The sequence below is a fragment of the Triplophysa dalaica genome, chromosome 12 (genome assembly GCF_015846415.1).
Source record: "Triplophysa dalaica isolate WHDGS20190420 chromosome 12, ASM1584641v1, whole genome shotgun sequence".
NCBI lineage: Eukaryota > Metazoa > Chordata > Actinopteri > Cypriniformes > Nemacheilidae > Triplophysa > Triplophysa dalaica.
The window spans coordinates 11,852,250-11,864,727 of NC_079553.1; the positions used below are offsets into that span (position 1 = coordinate 11,852,250).

General features: G+C 37.8%; 1 protein-coding gene across 2 annotated transcripts in view; it reads right to left on the reverse strand.

The window, feature by feature from the left end:
- Positions 1–1,025: 1,025 nt before the first annotated feature.
- ncalda (neurocalcin delta a) overlaps positions 1,026–12,478 on the reverse strand; it is a 40,042-nt gene continuing 28,589 nt past the window's right edge. The window contains exons 2-4 of one of the 2 annotated variants that reach the window (XM_056762734.1): positions 8,769–9,168; positions 3,744–3,849; positions 1,026–3,096 (exon numbers count right to left, since the gene is read on the reverse strand). In XM_056762734.1, coding sequence (XP_056618712.1) covers positions 2,999–3,096; positions 3,744–3,849; positions 8,769–9,146 — 582 coding nt within the window. In that variant the 5' untranslated portion in view covers positions 9,147–9,168 and the 3' untranslated portion in view covers positions 1,026–2,998. The remainder of the gene's footprint in view (positions 3,097–3,743; positions 3,850–8,768; positions 9,169–12,478) is intronic. The other variant, XM_056762733.1, reaches the window with a different exon arrangement.

Sequence of the window (12,478 nt, forward strand, 5' to 3'; positions counted from 1 at the left end):
TGATGGAAAATGACCTGTTTAGACCTGGAGAAGAGCTTCAGCATTTACCGGTCTGACAGGTAACGATTTTGGATTGTTATCAATATGTGACCGTAGTTTATACAGAACACAAACACACTGAATCGACACATTACCTGTTGAACCGGTCCACTAAAGACTCAGCAGCGAGTTTGCCCCCTGATCATTTCACATGGAGTATTTCTCATGTGTGTATGTTGTGTTAATTATTGGGTACATAGAACAATTCTCATGCACCACTTTCAGTAAGACCTTTACGGGTATGAATGCTCAGTTCCTTTTATGAGGACACTGCATTTAATTTGGTGGGAAAATTTCATGCAACTAATTGTGCTGACTCACAGGATTCTCATGATGTCATCTCTCACCGCAGCATGAGAACAAGACCAACCCCAAATCAAGAAACCTTTAGAAAAACAGCAGCAGGATTAAAGATGTGGTTATATTACAAGGAATAAGAAACATTTTCTACTCCACAATTGTTTTGTCGGACTCTTCTTTTGTGGAGAGTTGAGGTTGACATTTTTACCTCATCTTTCATAGCCACAAAGACAGAGGATATAGAATTGCCCATAGTAACCCTGAGAGTAGACATGTGTAAGATTTCCACCCTGAAGCCCCTGGGCTGGGAAGAGCCACCAAAACACAACACACACAATTTGGGAGACATAAATGTGTGGGAAAGAAAACGATATAAGGTCATTGTAGGAGAGTTTAACTATCCTGAAGTGTGAACAAGTTCAACTCATTTAAGTAATCAAAAAATACTGCATTTATACTATTAGGGTTTTAATTATTCGCAGTCTTTTTGACTCTGTAATCTGTGTGTAGTGTTGTAATGTAGTTCATTGAATCCAACAACCTTTGGTAACCTGTCTGGCAAAACAAGCATGTTTGCCATTAAACATGTAATATTCTGACACCTTGTGGCTAAAGTTGGTACTTCCAGATTTTCACCTAATTTGAAAGCACGTTTTTTTTGTACTGCATTTACAATGTGAATGTGAATGGTCCAAAGTAACACAAGTTGTCTGTTCTCTCCAGATTTAATTTCTGCGTAATATAAACAAAACAAAATTCTATGCCTCAAATCTACAGTCACAAAATACAGATTACCATACAAAATCTACAAAATGCAACAATTTGTTTGACAAATAACAATCGTATAGTATAAATTTATACAATACTGCTTTCATATTTTTGGCACCTGACCACATGATATAATTGCGATACAGAAATATGTCAGATGTTTAAACTAAAATAAAACAAAGACATAAAATACGCATAAAACATTCAAAATGCAGTTTGGATCTGCCATATTTTTTCTTCAATTTTTACAAAACCAGCAGTCAATGAATAAAAAACAACAACTAAAAAACATTCAAATATGTTGAATTACAGTGTAGCAGAATTGAATGCACTGTGGTGAGGCATTAATGTTTACAGAGACATTCAAGAACATTGAACATCTGTGGTTGGTTTAAGGAGATCTGTGACTTCAGCATGCTTCATAAAAGCAGTACAGAAGTGATACACTGTGATATTTCAACGCCAGTAGTTTAAAAACAACAGCACGTGTGGGGCTATTCGAAGACAAACGGGTCCTATTCCCAATAAAACTCTTCTATTAGTCTCTAGATGAAACCTACATATGGCAGGTTAACAAGATGCCTTGTTTTCAATGACTGATGTGAATGGGAAGAGCATAGAGCTAAACTCAAACAGGTGGTCAAGCTTGACTGAAAGAAAAACTAAAGATTAAATCACTCATCAACAGAACCACTTCAGTGTTGGGCAATTCAGTAACTTGATGCTTGTTTGTAAAGGTGAAAATAACTAAGTCTCATACTAGCTTTGAATCAGTTATGCTTAAGGGCTTCACTAACAACTAGTAGTTATGAGCCCACTTTCTGCAATAATGCATCACAACATCTATAACCAGGGTGAGCGAACGGGCTGTAACTGATCGTAACCACGCACTAACACACACTACATGCATACTACTTACACGAATACTCTCCTGTCCACAAAAGCAGTTCAAATTGGTTACATGCTTCTACTAAAAACATCAATAAAACTGATCGCTGAATAAAACTTATCGCAGTTGTGCATGCGTGTCTTCCCGTTTCGGATTTATATACAAGCCTAAATGTTCCTCGAAAATACAAACGTTAGAAAACTTAAAAAGAAAGAAGTCGTTTTTCGAATGTCTTTCGAACAGGACACTTTATCAGACTAAAGCTACTCGACACAAAATTGGATGTGCGTTTCTAGCACTTGTTAATAAGGCTCTTCGGACTGCACGTGGGGAACCATCTGATTTAGTGGTCCCGTGGGCTAATAATACTGCAATCTCTCAATAATAAAGCTGACCAGGACCAGGACATCAAAAAATATTTAAACAATTTAAATCAAGTTGGAATGAGTCTGCAGTGAATGTATTGACTACCCAAATATACAAATTTCTAAGGCCGAGGTGTTAACACACAAAAGCTGTTAGCAGTTTCAACAACTGTCAGACGCTGACAGGATTTTCCTCTCTCACAGGATGAAAAAAGAATAAAACCTCTTTTCTCTATTTTACCACTACAGTAAGATTTAGTTCATTTCTTGACACCTGAACTGTCCCATCTAACAACCTATATAAAATGAAACATTACTATGTACGAAACAACATGAAGCCTGTTTTCTAATCAGGAAGTGATCTGAGCTAACAGATAACATAATTTATACCATAATTCTCTCCATCACAGGCCTCCTGGTGACCTGGTGCATCTCCCTATAGGGATAACACAGCCAATAACTGCGCGTGTTCGTGTGTTTGTGTCTATATCTGGCCAAGCTCAGGCTGATGGGACCCAGATGCCCTACTCTGAAAAAACTGACCCTCCATCATTCCCTGCGAGTGGAAGGAGTGACTATATCAAAAGGAAATTAAAACCCATAAATAAATAAAAGGTTGACGCATAAGACGCAGATCTCAGAACTGTCCTGCGCTGCTGGGGTCGCACTGTAGCAGACGGACGATGGATGGGTCACTCTTTGCACCTTTGATGAACTCCTCCAGAGACAGTTTGCCTAAGATAAAACAGAAGAACACAATATTTTACAAAGATTCAAAAGATGCTCAGAAGACAAATAATAGTCACTAAACTGCACTGCAATAACGCTGTCAGTCAGCAGGTGGCACTGCCATTTCTTTAGTCTCCTGGCAGACAAGATTGGATGCAACATTTGTATAGACCCTGTAATGAGTGATGATACTGTACATTGTACAAGGACAATTCTCATCAAGGTTCTCATTTACTGTATATATTTTACAGTGTTGTTTTACACTTCATTCTGTAATATGCGGTTTCATAGTCCCTGCATCTTTTAACAGTTGACAAATATACAAATAAAGTTTTTTGAGTCTGTGATGATGAGAGAGAGCAGAAAAAGGTTCAGATGACCGTGAACTCATTCACTCTCTATTCTTTATACATTGTCCATCTGTTCGGTTATTGATCATCACATCCTTCCCTCCGGTTGATAGTCGCTCGTAAGCCATTACAGTTATTCATCAATCTGATACCTTTTTTGTGATTATTTAAAAATGCTTTATGGTTCACAGCCAGAACACATTGGAGGCACATCGCTGAAATACAAATTCTAGCTTGAACCTGAAGGGAGAGGATTCTACATTTTGCCCAAATAAGTTAAGTTCTAGTGAAAAAAAGGGTTACCATCCCGGTTGGTGTCCATCTGTCTGAAGATCTTCTCTGTTCTCTTCTCAGGCGTGGACTCATCCTCAGGCATCTTCATCACAGACGACACCATCTTATATATGGCCTGGAGAGATAGATTTCAAAGACAGATTATACAATAACGTTCTGTAAAAATATATTTCTTTGTATGTATATATCAGAGCTGCCAAACGATTAATAGTATTAAATGTGCATAATATTAATTAGTCATAAATACAATATATACACATACATGTACATACATTTATTATTAATTGTTAATTATATTAATATTTAGATAGATTTATTTATATTGACAAATAATTTGTATAATATATAAACTCTTATTACTTATATATATATATATATATATATATATATATATATATATATATATATATATATATATATATAGTTCAAAATGTGTATACATTTCTTTGTTCTGATGAACACAGAGAAAGATTTGGAATAATTCTTGTAATCAAACAGACCTCAACACCCATTGACTCCCATAGCAGGAAAAAATACTTTTGAAGAATGTAGGACACCAAATAGTTCTGGGGCGCTTTTGACTACCATTTTTTTTCCTACTATGGAAGTCAAATAATAAATACAGTGAAATAATAAATAATTTATTCTGAAATCTCGAGAAAATTTGCCACATTTCCTGTGTTCACAGTCAGGACTCTGTTTGAAAATCTGTTGGTGTGTGGTGTGCTTTCTTTGTCACATCAAGGCGCACCAGACATTATTCTCATCATGTTTGTGGTCACTAACCTTTTAAAACTATTATAAGATTTAAAAAATATTTTGGTGTGGCCCCAGCATAAGTAAAATGTCAAAAATTGGGCCCAATTAGCCATTTTCCCTTCCCGGTTTCATGTGATTCGCTAGTGTTACAAGGTCTCAGGTGTGTATGGCGAGCAGGTGTGTTAAATGTGGTTTGATCGCTCTAACTCTCTCATACTGGTCACTGGAAGTTAAATATGGCACCTCATGGCCTAGGCAGTAAGAAAATTGCCAAGACCCTGAAACGGAGCTGCAGAAAGGTGGCCAAGACCATACAGCGGATTAACAGACAAGTTCCACTCAGAACAGGCCTCGCCATTGTCGACTAAATAAGTTGAGTGCACGTGCTCAGTGTCATATCCAGAGGTTGTCATTAGGTAATAGACGTATGAGTGCTGCCAGCTTTGCTGCAGAGGTTGAGGGGGTGGGGGGGTCAAACTGTCAGTGCTCAGACAAGCACACAAAGGACATGGTATACTGGAACCATGTCCTGTGGTCTGATGAGACCAATATAAAGTTATTTGGTCACGATGGTGTCAAAGATGGAGCCAACCAAGCATCGTGGTGGGAGTGTCGTGGTCTGGGGCTGCATGAGTGCTGCCGGCACTGGGGAGCTACAATTCATTGAGGGAACCATGAATGCCAACATGTACTGTGACATACTGAAACAGAGCATGATCCCCTCCCTTCGGAGACTGGGCCGCAGGGCATTATTCCAACATGATAACGACCTCAAAAGAACGATGATGAACTGGCCGAGCATGTCTTTAGACCTAAACCCTATGGAGCATATGTGGGGCATCCTCAAACAGAAGGTGGAGGAGAGCAAGGTCTCTACCATCAACATGACGTCGTCATGGAGTAGTGGAAGAGGACTCCAGTTGTGACATGTGAAGCTCTGGTGAACTCCATGCCAAAGAGGGTTACTGTACATTCAGACCGCCGCAGTCCAGAACGTAAAATAATCGTTCTGGCCACCCTGCCAACAACGCTGTAGAAAGAGTATTGGGCGCGCTGACGCTCTGACGTAGATCAAAATCTTATCTTGCATTTAAAGGGGCCGCAAAGCAAACAAGCTTGTTGATCTTGTGCAGACTGACCACAAGAAATTGATTGGTGGAAAGATTCATTCATTCCATTTTGCTTGGGAACAAATGTGGTCGGAACCACAGTTTACAGGGCTGCATTCTCTGGAATCCTCTCAAGCTGTAGACTTCTAGGTTCTGATTGGTTGCCGCCGAACCGCGTCAAAGCTCATAACCATAAAGTTAACCTGATCTCAACTCTGCTTGATGCCCTTAACGGCCAAGACATGCCGCACTGCACCTCGCCGCTGCTCGCCGCCGGGTCACATTGAAAATGAATGACTTGCGGCCACTTTGGCGCTCTCGACGCCGGCGGTCTGAACACACAGTTAAGGCAGTGCTGGTAAGTAATGGTGGCCACACAAAATATTGACACTTTGGGCCCAATTTGGACATTTTCACTTAGGGGTTTACGCAATTTATTGCCAGCGGTTTATGTCCAGTGTCTGTGGAATGTTCAATAAAATCAAACTTCTGGAGCAAGAAAGTCATCCAACAGCAATACGAAAGACTGACAGCATGACAAGAAACATGAAAACTGTGATAAAAATCCAGCTTATCACATTAAAAATATTCTTGAACTTTTCCTAAATACAGGTACAAATATTACTGTTGTAGTGCTTAAAAGTGAATATGAACTTGTTTTATTTGCAGTATTTGAGCATCTTTTCTGTTATTTTCACATGGTTCTCCATTTTTCATTTTCTGCAAATAGAAACAATGGGCCTCAATCTAACAATCTTACATAGAAATGAGCGCAGATCCGTGAGCAGAAATCATCTTACGACTGGGCTTTTACGATTTAGATATTCTGATTTCGCTTTTCAAAGTTAAAGATTACATAAGTGAGAAACATTTTATAAAGAGATCACTGCTGTGGGCAACAGCAAACCTAACTCCACCTGAGGTTTGTATTTTTTAATGGATATTAACGTTTTGAAAAATATTGGGAAATAATTAATTATTATTGTGTTGTGAACTGGCTAATGTTCAGACCACTGCATCCCATTAGCAGAAAAAAACAATGTTATTGACATTACAGGTGAATTACAGCGAATGACTCATGACCCTGCATTTCCTAACAGTAGAATATGAGGGACATTTCAGGTTTGATACCCATGAAAGTAATATAGCTTTATAGATGATGCTGTAGGGCTATCAGAGATAAATAAGGTCAGGAAAACAGTGTCATCAAATCACACATGCATCCAAGAAGACCAATTTGTGACTGTAAGCGCAGCTCTTGTGTGGATTATTAGTGTAGACTGGATATGGATGGGCTCCATTAGCGACCTGCAGACAGTGCGCTCTTTAATACACTACCTGGATGTGAACTAAAAGATGAAAACACATTTCAGTAAATTATCATGTTTACTTACAGCCTGGCTGTGAGAGAGGACAGCCATCAACCAACAACATCATGGCTACTTCCATAATGGCCACACTCAAGTATTAAAATATCTATTTTTCTGTTATGGTGGTGATAATAAAGCAACTGGTGCACATTGATTTATTTATATACAGTATGTTGTCCTGTCCAGTCGTCATGTAATGTTATTGTCATTCGTCAGCATGAATGCAGTGTCAACTAAAAGCAGTGATTTTTGTGTGTTAACATTATGTATTATAAACCTGACGCTTCTCACGGAGAGAGTGCATTTGTTACCAATATATGGAATTGTCTGTTTATATTTGAATTAACCCCTGATGACAGAGTCCAGACATCAGAAAAATATCAGTCCAAGCTCAGGTTTTCTTTTTTCATTTCGTCTATGTGACAAAAAAATGCTACATATTTAAGAGACGACAAATTAAATGAACAAAACGGAAGCAATAATACCCAACAAATGGAGACGGAATGGCTTCTAGAACATAGTTACTTATTATATTCTGAAGTTTTTAATTTTCATGTGCACATGTATATGGAATATGTACCGTTATGCATGCAACAGTTCTTAAAGCATCAGAATCGTCATATCCATAACCTGACTACGGAAAATCATGGGACCTCACATGGGTATTTAAACCTAAGATGAAAATCTTTGGTAAAAACTTAATTTTCATAATAAGGTTGACATTTCAAAGAAATGCTCCATTTTTCAAAAAACACTATTGCTGCGTCCCAATTAGCCTACTCCTACTATGCCCTTGTACTGTTTTTGTTATGGAAGGTATATACATTTTAGTGCGTAGCCAAACTGTTTGCATGCACTGGGACATACTAGCGTGAACGGAAGTGGCCGTCGAAGCCTAGATGACACTGTGATCCTTAAATGCAAGGTATAGCTGTATTTTGATGTTGAAATATTATTTGTATGTTTACTGTATACTTACTTTATTAATTTAGTGAAACGTTTTTATAAAATTTTATTACTGCGATGTAGCGTCATTAAACTCCTCTCTCTCGCGGTGAGTTGTGGGTAACATCAGCCATTAATAACCATGGATTCAGACTTCAATTTCACCGGAAACAGTAGACCATCCAGATACTTTGAGATACTCATTTCAGCATACTATGATTTGGGACGACATAATTCTCTTTTCTTGAATACTATTTATTCTATATACTATACAGATGTCTATACTATATATAATACTATTTAACTGGGACGCATCGTACATTTATTTATCGGTAAATACTCTATCTAAACTCTTTCATTCTCAATCAGCATTTTCCACTGTATTTGCACCTCGCACTATCAATTAAGCTCCACAATATCTGCAGATGTCAAACTTGGTTTGGACGGACCCTGGAGATCTAAACTATCAATGGGTGCTAAAATTACTTTGGAATTGAGGCAAGAAAGCTGTGATGTGAAGGCAGGCCAAATGCACTGACAGCAAACATAAATAACCATGTGAAGAAGGGCAATTGATGAAAGCCTGTTTATCAGACACAAAAATAAGACTCTCCTTTTTCACGAAGGAGCTTCCTGACAGTCTCACACCACAGCTATCCCTGCAGCTAAAACCGCAAGTGAGAAATAACAACATATGCGATGTGAATATTGTTATAGCAGGACAATTGTTTCCCTGTAAGCGATGCCTGCTGCTATTTAAGACTGTAGCTGTAAGGCAATAGGGATGGCAATAAAAAGACCGTCAACAATGCTGCTTTTTCTGATAAGGTATATGAAGTGGTCTGACGTACCTGCACGATCTCAAGCATCTCGGACTTGCTGATGTATCCATTTCCGTCCAAATCGTACATGCTGAATGCCCACTTGAGCTTCTGTTCCAGCTTCCCTCGTGATGTGACGCTCAACGCAATTATGAACTCCCGAAAGTCTATTGTGCCGTCGCCGTTTGCATCGAACGTACGGAACACATGCTCCGCAAACTTGGATGCATCTCCGTAGGGAAAGAAGTTGCCATAGATTTTCTTAAACTCCTCCATGGAAAGGTTGCCGCTCGGACAGTCCCGAAGAAAGCCCTTGTACCACTCTTGGATCTCGTGCTCCGTGAAGTCTGTGCTCTCCAGTAGATCCTGCATCACCTCAGGACGGAGCTTACTGTTCTGCTTCCCCATGGTTTTGTTTCACAAGACAGTGCTGGTGAAAGAAAGGCAAAAGGAATATTGAGTATGGATAAATCTATAGAAGATATTCAATTTTAACAATGATAGTAAAGAAACATCAGTTAAGTGGATGCTTGCCAGGGGAAGTTGGGTTATGCTATAGGAACTAGACTTCAGTTTAGGAACATGATAATGACATCGCATCACTAGGAAATAACTTCCGTTTCAATTTATCTATACATGGCCAATAATATCGAAACAGAAAACAGGTCTCACCGCATCTGCTGGTCTAAGTAGTTTTTACAGTTCTTTTTTTTAGTTCATTCACAACACAAATTGGTTTATTTTTATTTTGCAGTACTCGATACCTAAAAAAGCTTTTCAAACTCATATTACGTAGGAATAGGGGTATTCCTTGCATAATTTACATTTCGGCATTAAGAAGACGAGCATTTAACAAATTAAGCAATATCAAACACCAAAGCATCAAACACCAAATCATTTAACGTTATCTTAATAAAAAGTTGGTTTTAACTCAGCTAAGAGGTATCTTTTGTGATTTCCTCAGAGAAAACTCTTCCACAAAAAAATTCTATTCTATTCTGTTTTCCCGTTTCTGTATGTGACTTTCGGCATAAAGCCCATAAGGGCCAAGAGAAATATACATCATTTTTGCACGGAATGGTTTTACTAATTCTGATTTAAAACGACATATTAAAATTACAACATTTGCTACATTTGAGCAGAACTCCAACATTGCAGCAATAATTTCAGACAAAACACCAACTACATTGTTCAAAGCAAATGCATCATCTAATGATTACCAACTGGGATGCACATATTGACTGTTTAACCTTTAACTGATATTAAAAATATTGACCGGTTAATCCTATCAATTAAACGATTTAAAAGGAAGGTTTGGAAATTCGGTGTTAGCCGTCAATTTATCCTTTACATAAACTTATCTCATGTATGCTGAGCATCAGCTGCCCGTGCACTTTGAAAAAGGAGGAAATGGCACGACCGGTGGTTTTCCTGCCTTCTTTTAGATGTGACGTAAAAATATGAATGCGAAATATGAATAAGAAAAAAATAATATTTGTATTCTGGGGGGTTTAGCACTGCGCTCATGGATGCAAAGAGAAGGTAAGATCATAATCACTTTATGGTGGTGAAATTTTGCAGGTAAACCGCCGGTCACACGCAAGTAGAACACTGAGGGCATATGGAACACCACTTATAATTGTTACACAAAATGTTTTGCATAATAATTGGATAATTTCAAAAGTGCTGCAGAATAGATAGGGAGGCAGATATATTGATGTGTGCATCGGCAGAATCTCATGTCGATGTATCGCCATATGGACATTTTGAACTCAGCCCTTGTCTATCTAGAATAATGCCAGACAAATACCATCACTAAACCTAATCCACTTTATCATCTGTACTGCTGGACAAATACAGGCACAGACACACCGAAACCACACTGGCAAAACACACTGATAAATCTAAAGAGTTTAAAAATATCTATAAATACATCTAGAAAGTGATACAAATGACAAAACTAAAATAAATGTGTCCAAACAGTCATTCCCAGTCCCCATCTGTAGACCCTCCACTCAGGCCGGAAGGTCTGGAGAGCTTCAGCTGTTACGTGACATCTCATGCGTCTATCTTCAGGAAGTGACTCTTGCTTCTTGGTCGAGTCATGGCTCTTTGGTCTAATCGCAAAACTGACACACACAATTTTCAGAGAATAATGCCAAATGGATCATGTGTACAGAGTTGTAGGGTTAGGGCTGAAGAGAAGATATCAGCGCACCCTGTTTGATTAAAACGGGAGTGTGGCTCTTCAAATTTATGGACACTTGAGGATCTGAAACTGCTTTTCTGAATTACCCACACAAGTGCACTACATGTTTAACTGTTTAGTTTCAGGATAACATGCCAAAAAAAAACCACAACTAAATAAACTATGTAACCGAGTAAACAGACTCAGGAACAGGAACAAACACCCCATGAAAAAAAAACTATTTGTTCATAGATTATAGGAACTTTAAAATAAGTATATAAGTAACATTGTAATAAGTATGGAGATTAAAGCACATTAATTGGAAATATATTATTTTGCAAACTGTTGAAAGGCACATCTTACTGTGGCTCTGGACACGAGTCACATGAATTACAGTACAGGGAATCTACTGTACAAGAGTTTGAGGGGGAAGTAACTCACACAGACAGTTCACACATAAAATGAGAGACTTGTGTGAGATCAATGTGGCCGGTGAATTGAAGATTTAGACTATGAACTATAGGAAATCCAATGATTCAAATCTCTGCTATGAAACCTCATCTCTTACCCATGATAAAATCTTACACAGCCTGTCATGAGTACCGCTTTGTTATATTTCTAAATTGTCATAATAAGAGATTAAATTCATTTTAACATAACTCAAGCATATTCCCAATGACCTGTCAAAATAAAAATCCTGTTACCTTGAACACTCGTACGAAATAAATGCTGTGGTATTTGCTAATGGAAATTTGTAGTAAAATTGTAAAATTGTAGTAAAATTGTAGTACCCTTGCAGTTAAGGGTCAAAAACTCTAGTGTTATTTACTATATAAAACTGCAGTAAAATTCCTAGATACAATAAAGTATACTTCAGTAATTTATGTGGACAAATATAGCACTATAGAATGGTAAAAAGTAATAAACCGAACTAGAAAAAATAAAACAAATTTAGATCAACTAAAAATGATATGGCCCCAATTTATCCATCGGCATGTAACAATGTCATTTGTCAGTTACCTGCCTATGCATGTGATAAACTGAATTTGCATGTTTTTTTTAATGATGACAACAGACATTTTGTACTTGTGCTACAACTGTTTGGCCTGTGCTACAAAACTTTGACCCTCTGTAGCACCAGTGCTATGTGCAATTTTTTTAACGAGGAATTCCTTAAAGGATCATTTGAACCTAAGATTCCATCATGATTTACTCACCCTCAAGTGGTCACAAACATGTATTCATTTATTTGTTCTGTTCAACACAAAAGAAGATATTTGGAAGTATGTTTGTAACCAAACACTTCTGTGGCACTACTGTCTATCATAGTAGTTCTTCCGAATATCACTGCTGTGCTTCTGAAACCTTGTATCTTGATTTTTCTTGATTTTTATGTTTGGCCATATATCATTATAAGTCACCCTTTATGTTCCTCATGGAGTTTGTAAATATTTAACCAAGAAAAAGTACTTAATATAATAATATTATATGTTTTTCATTTCCTGAATAACAGCAAATTTGGACATCCAAGGTTTTGTTAGGACGGCGACAA